Genomic DNA, 16,675 nt, shown 5'->3' on the forward strand with positions numbered 1-16,675 from the left:
AAAACGTCCACACTATTAAAAAGCATTCCTTGGTACCAAGAATGGGGGATCAGGGTTATGAGACAGCTGGTGCCAAGACTTCCTCCTGTTAAGTAAGCCTCTTTCTCTTTTGCTCTAAGTTTAGCGTTAAGAGCATGTAATTCAGTAAGCTCACTGGAGTGGATAAAGATTAGGATAAACTGTGATCCTTCCTCTCTTTAATTTCCCCACTTAATTTCAAATGGCCAACTAAATCGAATGACATAATCTATTTGTACTTGAAAGGTATGTCAATCAGGAAATTCGTAACAGAGCTGACAAGAATGTTACGTTTTCTGGAAGGCAATCTGTATTTATAAAGATAAAATGGAAAGAACACAGATATGAGTGAACAATTTTTATTGAAACCCTCAAAGATTAAAGAGGACCAAATGGTGAGTTTGGGTACCATAACAGAAAATCTCACCTAACTGTACCATCATTCACAGGAATGAACAAACCCAAACACGACAAAATGTAAATTCTCATGTAACTGCTACAAGTGAATGTAAATGAACTAATCATTTTATCATAACCTTTCTTTAATCATATGAAAAAGAAGGGAATTTACATGGCATAACAAAAGATATGCAAAACTTAATGAAACACAATTCTCTTAAAGTTCTCAAACTTATTTTTATAGGATGCAGAATGCACTTGAAATGATTAAATGACTTAAGCTGATTCTTCTTTTATTGCAAACTGTTTTAACATCAGCTTAACCCCCATGCATGGTATTCAAAAAGAACACAGCTTTTGAATTAGAAAGATCACTTAAGTTAAAACGAGGATTGAACTTAGGAAAAGGCTGGGGTTTCTTCTGAAAGGAATCTTCAAGTACCAATATGTATAGAGAAAGAATACTAATTTTGGTTACATTTTCCCCCTTACTGTTAAATATACAAACTATATAATACCTTTCAAAATAAAACACCCACGTAAGATAACTTTAATTAAGAAACATTCAAACCAGATCTTGGAAAAACATTAAGCAAGAAAGTTACTGGGCCAATAATGTCTTAATTTGTGATTACTCAGAACACTGGATCAGTCTCCTGCTCTAGAGCCCAGTTTCTCTCCCTCTTGGTCCCCACAGCTAAGAAACCTTCCATTAGTTGTGCTACTGAGACAACTTCTGATCATCTCACTTAGAGGAAAAACATTTTGCTGTACACTGACAGACCAAGGAGGGAGAGAGAAGAGGCACTCGGAAGAAAATTTAAATGAGGAAAAAAACTGACCAATTGAAAAGTTTTGTTTTGTCTTGGTTTTTTCCCCAAAGGAATGCTGCACCCATTTCACTTAATATTAGAAATCCAGGTTAAAGGCACTGGGATGTACTCCTCACCATGAGTAGACTGCTGAGTTACATTTGACATTTCTGAGTCTGCTATTGCAATCAGCCTGCTTGCTGAGTGTTTCCGTGACATCTCTTACACAGAAACCTAATGTAAATTAAACAAGTTTCAATCCGTGTATAATGTAACTAGTTTTATAAAAATATTCAGAGTTGCTAATAAAGCACCAAGAAGAAGAGAACCTCAGAGAGAAGACTCAGATCCTTTCCACAAGGTCACCCCTGTACAGTTTTCTCTAACAGGACCTCCCGAGTGACAGTGTCCCCTCTCTGACATGTCCTACCTGTATAATCCTAGGGATGCAGAACGCTGCTGTGGTGACTATACCCAAATGCCAATTTTCATTACAAATAGTTACGAGACATGTTACTACAAGATTTCATGGCTTACTCTTAAAAAAGGTAAAATAGGTGCAATTTTCCTTTAAGAAAGTCTTTATTTTGTAATATACTATTAACATTTTGATGTTCCCTTCAGTAAACACTGGTAACTATCCTGGGACTACCAAAGCACTGTGAAGTAGCTACAATTTAGCTACAAATACTGTATTGGTTTTCGCTTGAATACAGTATTTGTACATTTTAAGAAAACATTGTACAAAAAAAAAAAAATCACACAAATGAAAGCCTCAAAGAAATATCTGTCACTAAATTTTGAATCGAAGTGACCAAAGACCATAGTAAATGAAAACATTTCTAAACATGATGTAAACATAAGTGGAGTAAATGCAAAACATCAAGGTACTCAAATCTACTGTATTGCTATTTTCATCCTTAACATATCTTTCTACATAGCTTTCTCCTTTTGGAACAGTAATATAAGGGGCAGTACATTATTTCATAACCATGTGCCATCAGATCAGTTAATACAGATGTCTGACACATAATTATACAAAATCAATTTGTTTCAAGATACAAAATTAATGTTGATATGTAATTAACGAAAAAAATAAGATGTTAAAAAGATAACTATAAGAATACCCAGATATATGCTGTATTCCCATTTATATAGATCTGATCAATAAAACATCAACACATTCACTTAGATACTGATTTAATCCATGGATCAAGGCCATATTTTCAAATATTTTAAGGATGCCAGGACACTGCAAAAGCTGGAGAAAGGAGCTGAGGAACAATATATGCTTGCTAAACAAGAACTATGTTTATTTAGCTAGTGAATACCTAGAGTAATAAATTTTTTACTTCATGATAGCAATCAGGCTCGCAAACACCCAGAAATAGGAATTAAGGGTTTTAAATGTAGTTATAAAGGTCATAAAAAGTCTGATTAGACTGAGGTACATTACTCAAAATTTTGAGATTCATTAAGTGGTAGCAAACAAAATAATTCCTCAGACAAATGCACATTTTTCAGTATACATATTATTGGGGGAAGGAGGGGAGAAGAATGTGCATTAACTGGTGAAATCCACCAAGCTGCATATCAATATTCTGTTACACCAAACAGTTTGAAGACAAGGGAAATGTTCTAATATAATCTCAGATTATGTTTCATTTGGCTAAAATAGAGCATAAGGTTGCTTTGCCATATTAAAAGTTTACTACAATAATTTTCACATAAACATTTAGACTTGAACTCCAGGACTAAATATGGCATGATTATTTTGCTTTTAATCTGTCAAATAGCTAAAAATTGACAATTTAAAAACTACAACAAAGAAAAAGTTGAAGCAGTGTGACTCTTACATCATTGAACCACTTCTAATGGTTAACTGTTAGTATTTAACAAATTCAAAGAGTTAATGAATCCTTGCATTCATTCAGTCTTCTGTGCCTTAGCTAGGATGCATAATTACAAAAGACAGCAGATACTGGTAAAAGCTTCAGGACAGAAAGTGCTTGACGAAGTTACAGTTCTCAAGTGTGTTTGGTGAGAGTATAAGGGCAGACGCGCTGATGAAAACCATTACAAGGAGAGTCAGTTCTGTGTTAGAGTTCAAAGGTGTCACCTTAAGCAGAAAAAAGCTTTAATAACGTCTTCTTTGACTTATTAGGCATTTCCAGAGTCTACATCATTAGTGTTGTATAATTCTAACAGGACATCTTCATATGGTTATTGTTTGTTTCTATTTCTCTCCTGAAAGAAAAGCACAAAGACCTTTAACAAAACACCATCATTATTTAATGATTTAAACTATATGCATTTATAATGTAAACCATCTCCATAAGAAGTTCTTCAAATACTAATTTTCAAGTAATTAGCTAAAAACGATTTACTATTACCTATACACACCTCAGTGTGGTTACCACAAACCATTTTAAAATAAAGAAGTCCAAACACAAAGACCTAGTTCAGGAGATTATAGGTCCTCACCACAGCTCTGTTTTCCCACAGAATTTTGTTTAGGTGAGACTATTACAATAAGGTCTTTCTAGCCCTTTCAGTGAGTTTTTGATGGTGAGGTATCAAAATAGACCAGAAGTCCTCTGAAGCAATTTGAAAACTATTGGCCGAGGTAGGGTTAGGAGGAAAGGAAAAGAGTTGCATTAAACTGCATTAAATTAAGCTTTCAGTATTAACTTAAAAAAAAAAACACTGAATCACAAGCTTCCTCCATATCCTACTCTCAGATTCAGCATAATTTTTCACATGAAGAAATATTAATAATACTTATTATTATAATTTCTTTTAAGAAAGCAGAAACCCCTTGAACATAAGTTGAGTGATGTTTTCATGATGTTTATTAACCAAATTATCCACATGTAATACTTATCCTTGAAAAAAAGGATGACTAGCACTCTGCATGCCTGTCAAGTGGATGCATTACGTAGTTTGTTTGTGCCACCATCTGCTTTAATGTGTCATCACTGGTTCTCATACTTTAGCAAGCATCAGAATCACCTGGATGGCTGTGGAAACACTCACTATTGGGCCGCAAAGGTCTGAAGCTGAATTTGTGAGCCTGCAGTTCTAACGAGTTCAAGGTGATCCTAATACTGCTGGTCCAAGGACCACACTGAAAGCCACTGTGTCTAACACATTATAAGACTCTCTATTTGTGGTTTCACTACTCCCACTTTTCTATAAGTAACACATGCTCCATAATAAATATGTATATACTTTGCCAATGGTCAAATTAATGTCCCATCCCCTGTGACACCATCAGAAAACTGTATTTTAAATTCCAAAGAGGGCACTTCCCTGGTGGCACAGTTGTTAAGAACCCGCCTGCTAATGCAGGGGACATGGGTTCAAGCCCTGGTCCAGGAAGATCCCACATGCCGTGGAGCAACTAAGCCCGTGCACCACAACTACTGAGCTTGCGCTGTAGAGCTCTCGAGCCACAACTACTGAAGCCTGTGCGCCTAGAGCCCGTGCTCCACACAAGAGAAGCCACCACAATGAAGAGTATCCCCCACTCGCTGCAACTACAGAAAGCCCGGGCGCAGCAACAAAGACCCAACACAGCAATCAATCTATCAATCAATTTATAAAAATAAATTCCAAAGAGAACTTTAAGTTCTTTGTTACTAAAGTCCTTTCTTTTTCATCTTTATATATTCCTAGACTAGAATAACAGTATTTAATACAGAAAGCTAACAAATAAATGCCCTACTATAACTACAAATGAATTATTTCATACACCCATAAGCATCAGTGAGATATTCCTAAAGAAAAAAACAAAAATGAAAACAGACACAGAGCCAGCTAATTAATCATGTTTCCAAAGGATAAACAAAAACAAAAATCCAACAACATAAACAAAGGAAAAAAAAGACAAAAAAAGAATTTGGAACCAGGAATCTGTAGTCTAATTTTACAAAGGCCCTAAAGCTTTTAAAAAACCAGCCTAAACATAAAGGAAATTTATTTCTCAGCTGAAGGAAACAGATTTGTATGAGAAATGTTGAAGCCTGCTTTAATTAGCTGGATATAAAACACTGTATTACAGATGAAGCAAAAAGTGGTGGTAACAGCTCACTGCTTATTCCTCCCCATGAAATGACTGATCAAAACTAGAGAAATTCATCAACTCCATGAAAAACCCCAAAACTACAGAAAAAAAGGGCAATACTACTTAAGGATAAGCTAGACAAAGAGAGGTTTAACCTGAGGGAGATGATTAGGTATATGAATGAGGACCATGTTTTATTTAAATAGAAGTTAGAGATGCTGTTTCATTTTGAACTGTAATCAATTATGGCACCTTTAACTGAATCAATAAAATATACAGATTAAATCTATGTACATAATGCATAACTTCTAACTCAGTGGACAGGAAAAGAGAAAAATTTTAAAAACTCCTTTCCTGTGCTAGGACAGGAAAGGAGGGAGAGGGGAGCTTGAAAGATCTAGGTGAATTAGAAAGCACAAAACATAAAATGGCAGAAATACACATTTATATTATTTATACATTTTTATCAAGCAATCAAAAAATGGAGGTTCATTAACGAAAACACAAAAGAGCTCAAAATTAAAAAAAGAAATCTAGTTACACATGATTTACAAGAAATTTACCCTAAACATAAAACAAGCCAAATGAAGACTTAGTCAACTATATTAATATCAGATAAAGTGGATTCTAAGGCAAAAACCACTGAGGCAAAAACCACTACATACTGAGTAAGAAACATTTTTTATAAAAAGCTGTAACAGTATTAAACTAAAAATACAACTTTACATATATTAAAAGTTTTCAGAATTACAAAGAAAACCTGACAGGTTCCTAATTATAGCAGGAGAATTTAACACATTTCTCTTAGTAATTGATAAAGCAGACAAGTTAATGAAAATAAAGACTGAATATACAGAATACAGAAAACGGAGCCAAATCATTACAGGGTCCACAATGAACAACCACAGAAAGGAACTATATGCCAGACCAGAAAACCAATCTAAATACCAAAGAGTCAGTATCATACATAGCATATTTTCTGACATCAATTTTAACAGCAAAACAGGTAACAACAAACAAAATCTTACATTTGGAAAATCTAGAACACATTTCTAAAAGTCTCCCAAAAAATCGTAACAAAAATTCAAAATTTTTATACCAGTACAATATAAATATACTAAATCTAATAAGCCCTGAAAAATAAAATTAGAAATTTAATGTATAGAATTTAAAAAAACATTTTTTTAAAACTGAAAAATAATGAGCTCATCATCCAACTCAGTATGTTAGGAAGTAAGTAGCATTGAGTCCCCCAAAGTAAAATGAATCAAATAGGACAGCAGGAGAAAATAATGAAACAGAAAACAAAGATAGAGAGAGCCTAGGAGAACAAAAATAAAAACTGGTGTTTGGGGGGTAAAAGAGGCTGACAATAGAAAAATCTCTGGAAAGACTGATTTAAAAAAAAGAAATGAAGCATAAATAATATCGTGAAGACTCACACAGCTAAAAAAAATTAAAATAATATTAATGCCAATACGAAAAAAAGCTTAAAACAACTTCCTAAAAATAAAATTTACCAAAACAAATTCAAGAATACAAAGAAAACTTGAAGACTTATAATAACTAAAGAACTTTAACCAACAATTAAAAATCTAACCCAAAGAAAAACTCCCAGGCTCATGTGGTTTCACAAGAATTCTGTACTTATACCAACTGTTCCAGAGACTAGAAAAAGGAGTATTTCCTGATGTATCTTGAGGTTGGCAACACTTTGATACTACCTTCAGAAAAGCAGGAGAAAACTTGAGTCCAGTCTCACTTGTCAGAAGGACCTCTTAAGGGCTGTTCTGATGGTAATGGAGTGTATAGAGGAGCAAAAGTAGAAGCAGGAAGGCCAGTAAGGAGGCTAGCACAATCATCATCCAGTACAATAATAATAATAATGGAGGATGGAGAGCTAGTGGAAAGTGTTTAGATTCTGGATCTATTCTGAAAGCAGAGCCAACAAGACTTACTGATAGATTGGTTAGATATGGAGTGTGAAAGAGGAATATTGCGAATTAGTCCAGTATTGTTGGCCTGAACTGGAAGGGCGGACAGTGGTGCCCTCTACAAAGAGGGAGAAGGAAGACTCTAACATTCTTGATCCTTCTGCATGACCACACTATAGTAAAGAACTACTTTACAAAGATTCCAGTGCCCACATTTGCATTTGATGCTTTATTGTGTGTCAAGTTTAAGAAAAGAACAGATGCAGTCTAATAATAAAAAACTATTCATCTGTACCAAAGATCAAATAACCTCAAAGTGTACTATAAAATGGAAGAGTTAGGAAGAAGGTCAAATAGTGAAAATGGTGGAGGACAGTCATAACATGTGTTAGTTTAGGTGGTCCAAATGAGAGTAAAAACAGGGTTCTAAAACTTAAGACTAATTCATGCTTTGAGCTGTGATTTAGTTTCGGCAAAATAACATCACTCATCACACTAAATTTTTTGTTTATGTGCAGTTTTATTTTGGTTTTAGAGTTTTCACTTAATTTTATGTTTAAGTAATACAAGTAATAAAATTACAAGAAAAAAAGCATAAAGATCAAAAAGAAATAAAACGGTCTCTATTTGCAGATGATATGATCTGTTAGGCAGAAAATCCTAAGGATGTTCTATTAGAACTACTAGAACTATTAAGTGAATTTAGCAAGGTCACACAATATAGGACATTTCTATTGATATAAAATTGTAGCAAACAACTGGGAAGACTGAAAATACAAATTACATTCACAATAGCAGTAAAAATTATATAAAATACTTAGAAACAAATTCAGTAAGAGCCATGTGGTTTTCAACAGTGAAAGCTACAAAATTTTACTGAGAGAAATTATGTCTGTCTCTCCAAGACCTCTGAGTTCTACAAAGAAAGGGTTATTGGGGCTTCCCTCGTGGTACAGAAGTTAAGAATCCGCCTGCCAATGCAGGGGACATGGGTTCGAGCCCTGGTCTGGGAAGATTCCCACGTGCCACGGAGCAACTAAGCCCGTGCGCCACAACTACTGAGGTCTTGCGCCACAACTACTGAAGCCCATGCGCCTAGAGCCCGTGCTCCACGAGAAGCCACCGCAATAAGAAGCCCACGCACCACAACGAAGAGTAGCCCCCGTTCGCCGCAACTAGAGAAAGCCCGCGCGCAGCAACGAAGACCCAACGCAACCAAAAATAAATAAATAAAATAAATAAATTTTAAAAAGAATAAGAGCTATTTATCTTAAGTGGCTTACTGGTAACCTTTAATATTTATCTGTTGAATGAATAAGGGAACAGTTAAAAAAAGAACACGCAGGCTCTAAATATATGGTGATAAAGGTTGACTAGAACACAGGACATAGGCTAGAATTGTCCGTGGAGTGTGGGAGGAGCGGGATGACACTACTTCTCTGGAACCCAGTAACAAGGTCTTAAAGCCGAGCGAAGGAATCAATATGCAACCGTATTTTGGAGTGAGATTTTGGACTCTTTATGATAAAATGAAAGTAATAAAATTATTATACTCCAGATTGTTGTTCACAAGTGGAACTGTCCACTTGTAGCTTTTTTACATCCTAGGTGTGTGTGTGTATATATATATATATATATATATATATATATATATACACACACTACATATATATATACACACACACACACACACACACACACATATACTATATATCCTGCAGGGAATTGGTTCCAGGGCCCCCGTGGATATCAAAATCCGAGGATGCTCAAGGCCCTTACAGCTGGCCCCCTGTATCCACGGGTTCCATTATCTGCAGGTTCACATCTGTGGATATGGAGGGCTGACTGTAATCATGCATTTGTTGCTAAAGAAAAATAGACAACTGAGATACCACTCAATTTAAGGATGACTGTTCACACCATAATCCATGTGAAACAAATCTCTCCCAAAGATCTATGATTAACCCAATAATCCATCTTCTAAAAACTCATAAATTTCTTTATCAACATTGGAACTTAACATAGCCACTATTAACTCTCCTATGGGGTGCCAAGATAAATCTGATGGGGAAAAAAAAATCAGTGTTATAAAATGCTAATTGAAGTACCTCTTTTCCCAATTCTGGCTTATAAAGAATTATTACTAAGCTCAGAACAGAGTATTACTACAATAAAAACAGAATCATCTTGATTATTCAAATATCACTCAATGTCTTATCATAGAATTACTCACTTAAATACGTAATGTAAGTTTATTCTGTCACGTGTGATACATCCTGGGCCAAAAACTGTTTTCCAGAGAAATATTCTTTAAATTTTACAGTGAAGATGAAAGGAAAAGCAAGATTTTATACACTGAATTTGTTTCTGTTCATCATAATCAACTCACAAATAGACAACTACAATTGTAGAAGAGTTTACTGAAAGGTCATCAGATAGAGACTTCAACCATTCTTGATCCTAAGAACTGCAATCTGATTAATGGGAAAGCATTAAACTAAATGTTCCACTTGAGAAAAAAGAAGTACAGAACTGTCAGGAAAATGCTTACTGCTAACAACAGTAACTACTACTAAAATAACTACAACTGAAGTAATTTCTTGTATATTAGCACAAACTTGATTACTTTGAGACAGACCTAAACATCATCTCATCTCAGAATCAAAATTATTCCAATTTTGAAAAAAATTATATCAGGGACTAAACTTTACTCTTTGGAAAGGCTCAGCGACACAAAATAGCATAAATGATTAAAATACACAGACGGTTCTGGAAATTAAAACTAATAAGGATTTTATTACAGTTATGCCTTAAGTTCATCTCAAAGTTACAGGTACCTGAAAACACTAATTTTTCCTATATGGAATTTTAAAAGTTATTAAACTAAAAATCTCACCTCAGACTGTTTACTGATCAATAAGGATTTATAAGAATGAAAGAATATAGTAGAAGCTAAATGATGCACATTCAGTATAACGAAGGTAAAATTTCAGTAAAAGGTTATCTAAATAGTCAAAAGTAGACTCTACGGCTATGTAGACTACTCGAATTTATACTGGACATAATATACTCAAGACATTAGCAGTTTTTTGTTTTCTTTATTTTCCAATCAAACTAGCTTTATCGTTAGAAGTAATACATACAATTGCAAGTTAAAGTAAAAAAGTAAAGCTCCCCTATCCCCCTCTAGTCTTTTCTATTTCAACTTCCTCTGATAGGTTACCACTACTGACTTTAAGTGGCATGCTAATATATACATTTCTTGACTTGTCAATTCAGACACTATCAATTCCCATTGTATATGACGAGCAATTTATCACAGTGAACGTTATATTCTCCTCTTCCCCGTCCCTACAATAGAACTCACTCTATCTTTAGTTCTGGTGACTGTCCTTATGACTTCACCCACTATGCGCCAAGCATTAGGTGCTAAGGATTCAGCAAAGAACAAAGCAAGTCCTGCTCTCAAAGAGCATCTCCAAGGTCAGTGCTTCCCAACTGAGGGCTCCTGTCGTTTGTCTAAGACCACAATGCCATTTAACAGACGGAGGCTTACAGCCCTGAGGTCCACTGTATACAATGAGAACCTTCTGACTCAAAATGCATACGGAGTCCCTATTGATGGTTCTAGTATAACCAGCTACCAGGTGTTATCCTTCTTAAATTCCTTTTTCATTCTGCTGAAATACCTCTTCAAGTTTCTTATGAAGGGTATGTAGCTAAGCTCTTGTACACCTGAAATCTTTATTTTGCACTCCTCCCTCACAGATATTATTTGACACTCATCTTTAAGAACATAATTCTATGCCCCATTCCCCTATACTACAAAATATGATTTTATATGTGTCCAGAGTTGTAGATGACAGAATTCTGGTAACAGTCTGACTCTCCTTCCTGTGTAGCTTTCTTACAGGCCTTTTGCTCCGAAAGCTTTTCTCTTTATCTTATCTTTTTTATCTTTTACAATTTTAAATAATCCTGCTGGTTACTCAGTGAGCCCATCATTCTGAAAACATGTATCTTTTGGCTCTGGAAATTTTTCTTTAGTCGTTCTTCCCTCCAACTGTTTCTTCCTGTACTCTTTTTAAAGACTCCTTTAGATATACTGGACCTCCTTTCCACCACATCTTTCACACCTTATATTTTTCATCTCTATTATTCCACATTTGGAAATTTCTGATTTGAAATTCCAGATGATTAACTGGATCTAAAACATTAACATTTTATTAATCCACTTGCTTAAAAAGAAACATTTTTAAAAACTGCTGACAATCCTGTTTCTCATTTCCAAGAACATTTTCTGGTTTTCTTTTCTTTTTCCCTGTGAACCCTAACAAATCAAATCTTGTTGTATAAATTACCTTCTGCTCTCCGAATACCTATTTCTTTTAGAGGATTTGTCTTGGTTTTTTCATCAAGCTTGATTTTAATCAAATATATCAAAGTTATGTGTTCAAATCTAAGAATGAAGAACTATACAAACACTGCAATAACTGGCATGGATTTTTCCTGCAGTTTTAAGTTTCACGACTACCCCTCAGTCTAAGATAGAGAATCTGACTTTCCAAGTTTTATATGAACAGACAGGGTATGTCTGGTCAGCTCCTCCATAGGCTGCTGTACTGGCAAAGCAAGCTGGGGAATTCCTCCTCTGCTAAAATAACCAGAAAAGGGACAAGAAAACAGTCAATGAAAAAGACCCAGCAATGACAAGATGGAATTCGTTTTTTTTTAAACTTCTTTTCTGCTATCACAAATCGGCTGAAGAACTTAAAGAGAAAAATGAAACAGTAAGAAGAGAAATGAAAGAAAGCTACAGTAACCACAAAACTAAATGTAAAATTTTAAACTACAAAACTTCTATTAAAAAATATACAAAAAAATTTTTCCACACTTGGGGAAGGCAAAGATTTGAAGTCAGGTTAGTATAAGTCTTCTAAAATAGTTCTTATTCAAAACTGTTTTGGTTATTCTAATCTTAGCCTGGATCTTATACTACAAAAAAAGATTAAAAAAAAAAAAGGCTTAAAGGACACTCTGGACCAACTGACAGAATATCACGGTTACATGAGAGAATATCCTTATTCTTAGGAAATATATATGATACTTTTTTGGGGTAAAGAGCCATGACGTATGAAACGTACTGTCAAATTGCTCAAAAAAACCATAAAGCAAGCATTTTTCCCGCTGATTGCATTTGAGTTGTTCCCTGTTATTTACTAGTATCAACTGTACACCTAAGAACATTCTTATATGTATTCTGGGGTATGCGCGAAGTTTCTCTTAGGTATAGATATATATCCTGGAGGACAACTGCTGAATTACAAGGTACTGAAACATTCAGCTTTGTAAGAAAATGCAGAACTACCCACCCACATGGCTATATCAATTCAATGCTCCCACCTGCAACTGTATAAGACCTTTTGTTGTTATACAGTCTCTCCAATACTTGCTATTATCAAATTTCTTAATTTTGCCAAATGAGTGGATATAAAATATTTTCTCATTATAGTCTTGATCTGCACTTCCTGAATTATTATTAAGACTGAATATCTTTTTACACTTATTACCCACATTTATTTCCTCTCTCATGAAAGGATTATCCATATCTTTTGCCCATCTTTGTAGTGGATTATTTTTTTCTTAAACTGATGCACAGGAGTTCTTTAAATGCTCTCGACAACTGTCTCCGGTCAGTTATGTTCAAATTCCTCCCAGTTCCTAACATGTCTTTTTACTTTCTTTAAAGCATCTTTTGATGAACAGATTTTAATCTAGGCAAATTTTTATCAATCTTTTCTTTTATAAGTAGTGCCATTTTTTGTCTTGCTTAAGAACCCCTACTTTACCCAAGGTCTCTGAAGGATGTGCACCTGGGAAAATGTGACCTCGACATATCAGAAGCTTTGAGGAATTTCAGCTGAACACAAGACAGATGGGGTCACATTAAAAGAGAACATAAATAATAACTTGCAACTCCTTTTACTTAAAAAAGAAAAAAGGCATAACCAGTGAAGGAAATCCTAGCAAAACACCACTAATTTGTCCTTTTTGATGGAGCCAAGGAGGACCTAGAATAGACAGGAGGCACATCCTTCATCACTGGGATGCCAAGAGTATTTGAAAGTAGTTTTGCTGGAAAGCCAAAGTGCAAACACAAGCATACCTAAGAGGAAATCTACAAATGAGTATCTACAATTTCTGCCTGGACAAGGACTTTAACAGCTCCAGAAAGAAAACGGCAAGAACACTTGATATCCCACATGCCAAACAGTTAATAAGCAAGGGAAAAGGTTTCCTGACATGGTGGTTTCAAACTCAAAGGAAAGTCAAATTTCAACTACTAGCATGTCCATTGCACTGGCTCTCCCTTCTTACTCTTCACAGGTTGATGAATCACTTAACTGGTAAAGTCAACATACATCATGGCTCTCCCATCTCCACGTTTGCAATGGAAAGAGAATATGCAACTAACACCAAGCATTAAAGCACACACACACAAAAACAAACCTATCTGGGGGCAAATACCTGATCCGGATGATTCTCTGCCTCGTTTAATGATGACAGAAAAAAAAAAAAAAAGCAAAGAGTCTTAAAATACTTTTTCAGAAAAAAAGGATACTAACAAAACTATAATGAGTTCAGATAGATACTGGGGAAAGATAAAATACAAAGGGGGAAAGAAAAGATAGTTTGGGGGGAATACTGTACCCTGATAGTGGTGGTTACACAAATCTACAAATGTGTTACAATTCATAAAACTGTACAGCCCAAAACAGTGACTTTCACCGTATGATTTAAAAAAAAATTTTTAAGGATATATACACAAATATTTATAGGAGCTTTATTTACATTCTTCAAATCTGAAAGCAACCAGATGTCCTTCAAAGAATGAATGGTTAACAAACTGGTAAATCCATACAATGGAAAGACAGAATTAAAAGGAACAAAGAACTGATACACAAAGCAACATAAACTGCAAGGACATCGTGCTGAGTACAAGACTCCAGTGTTAAAAGATTACACATTGTAATTTCATTCATGTGAAATTATGGAAAACGCCTTATAGAGAGAGAGAACAGATCAGTGAATTACTTACTAGTGGAGGGGAGCACTTGACTAGAAAGAGGCAGCAAAAGATAATTTACAATTTTACTGTGTGTTAATTAAAAAAAATTAAAGATATGTAAGACGAAGGAATTTAAAAATGATAATTACAGGAAGCAGAAATAAGCTTTCAACAGTCATCTTTGTGCTCAATAAAATCAAGATAAGAATGGCCAAGAAGGGGGAAAAAAAAAATCAAAGTGGACTCTGGAACAAGGGATTCAGGTAAGAAAACAACAGGTGTGAAGGGAGAACTAGGTGTGGTAATGTAAGCAAACTAACAGTCATTGAAAAATACAAAACCTCACAAATCACTGAACCAACACAAAGTAAATCAAATCAATGACATGGAAATTCAATTTTGAGAAACTCTCCAAACACAAAGAAAAATAATGAAGATAAGAACCAATGGCATTCAAGGACAAAGATTCAATATATTTTTTGACATTACTAGGAAAAAGAAAAAGAAACAAATTTGGCCTACAGATGAAGGAATAAGGAAAACTGAAGAGACCCATACTGTGCACATTCCATATACATGTTCACATAGCAAGAATAAATTTTGTGCACACAGACAGAAATAGTTATTTCCAAAGAAAGAAAATTTAGGCTGGCCCCAGACTTCTCCATAATATAAAACTATAAATAATAGACTATAAATAGAAAACTATAAAACAAAGCCTGAATGAAAAGACTGTGACCCAAGATTTCTATATCCAATAAAACTGTTGTTCACATATCATGGCCAAAGAAAGGCATTTTCGGGATTTAGAAGCGCTTAATAAATATATTACATCAAATTACTCTTCCTAAAAAAAAAAAAAGATGATGGTAATAAAACAAGCTAGGCTCCAAATTAAAATGTCAAAGGTGGGTTCAGACACATTATAAAAAGACTGGCAGTAAGCCATGAAACAATTTAAATGTAAAATTTTTAAGTTTAAAAATATAAAGTTTAGGGCTTCCCTGGTGGCGCAGTGGTTGAGAGTCCTCCTGCCGACACGAGTTCGTGTCCTGGTCCGGGAAGATCCCACATGCTGCAGAGCAGCTGGGCCCGTAAGCCATGGCCGCTGAGCCTGCACATCCGGAGGCTGTGCTCCGCAACCAGAGAGGCCCACGTACCACAAAAAAAAAATAAAAAAATAAAGTTTAAATCATTGTTGTATATATGATTATAAAACATAAATAATTCCTGAGACAATTATATAATAAAAAAATAAAACTAAGATAAATTTTCAGACTGGGTAGAGGAGAAGTGTGGGAAGACGTACAAGGTGACCTGTCCTGGGTGATGGAAGAAAAGAAAAGTTGAATCATTTCTCCTGATTCACTATTTGTAAAGGCACTTACAGTGGGACAATCTACTCAACTGCTGAGCTCAAAAACTCAGAAGCTACTCTTGATCCTCCTTTTTCCCTCACTTCCCACATTTAACCTGGAGAAAACTCAATTATATTCAGCAATTCACTGGAAAGGTTGAGCAGGGCCTTTAAGAGTCATACGTATTATTCCAAAGCAAAATTTCTAACAATTCAGTACAGCAATCACTAGCACCAGAATCACCTGAGGTGCCTGTAACAATACCAGGTCCCTTATCAAATATATCAGATTTTCCTTGAGTGGGTCTCAAGAAGCTGCATTTTCAGGGAGCACCCTAATTGATATTTATATGCCATAAGGTTTGGCAGGATCATTATTTCAACATTATTCAGCGGTGAGGATTGTTATTTGAACAATTCCCTCTTCTGTACAGACTAAAAAGCCACAGGATACTCAGGCGCACACAAACAAACAACAGAAACGAATCACTGATGTTTTACATACAGATAAAGTTGAAGTTCGTGCTTTATCTTAATTTCTACATAGAAGCTTTCCGTAGTAACCAACATAATTTACTGGAGAAGATTCTAACTTAAGCCCTGCTTCATTTGAAATTTAAATGTATTGTCTATGGAAAAATCTGCTAGTTGCCTATTCCATCCATTCTCTTTCCCTCCTATAAATAGGACTCTGCAATTTACTTTTGTAGCTTGGAACAGAAAATACTCCTCAGCCTGTCCTGCTCTATGGGCTCTGTGATCAAATTCCAGCCAACCTGACGCAAGTAATAAACAGTGTGTAACTTCAGGATACATCTCCCTTAAGAGTCTCACAGTGGGCAAATAACAGAATTAGAAATCAAATTCTGCAGAGTTTAAGTCCACTTCTCAATTCTAAGCTGCCTTCCTATAAAGTCAAATCCTTACTATATTTTGTACAAGTGCTTTAAGTGTACAAGTTATGAACAAGCCTCAGGAATCTTGGGGGAAAATATCTATTTATCATAAATACAAAATATG

The 16,675-nt window shown here is 35.0% G+C and overlaps 1 protein-coding gene across 3 annotated transcripts in view; it reads right to left on the minus strand.

The window, feature by feature from the left end:
* Positions 1–361: 361 nt before the first annotated feature.
* YTHDF3 (YTH N6-methyladenosine RNA binding protein F3) overlaps positions 362–16,675 on the minus strand; it is a 33,455-nt gene continuing 17,141 nt past the window's right edge. For all 3 annotated transcript variants that reach the window (XM_027128010.1, XM_027128009.1, XM_027128012.1), the window contains one exon: positions 362–3,476. In XM_027128010.1, the coding sequence (XP_026983811.1) occupies positions 3,453–3,476 (24 nt within the window). In that variant the 3' untranslated portion in view covers positions 362–3,452. The remainder of the gene's footprint in view (positions 3,477–16,675) is intronic.

Source organism: Aethalodelphis obliquidens, unplaced genomic scaffold (genome assembly GCF_003676395.1).
Source record: "Aethalodelphis obliquidens isolate GAN/ISIS:26980383/991018 unplaced genomic scaffold, ASM367639v1 scaffold33, whole genome shotgun sequence".
Taxonomy (NCBI): domain Eukaryota; kingdom Metazoa; phylum Chordata; class Mammalia; order Artiodactyla; family Delphinidae; genus Aethalodelphis; species Aethalodelphis obliquidens.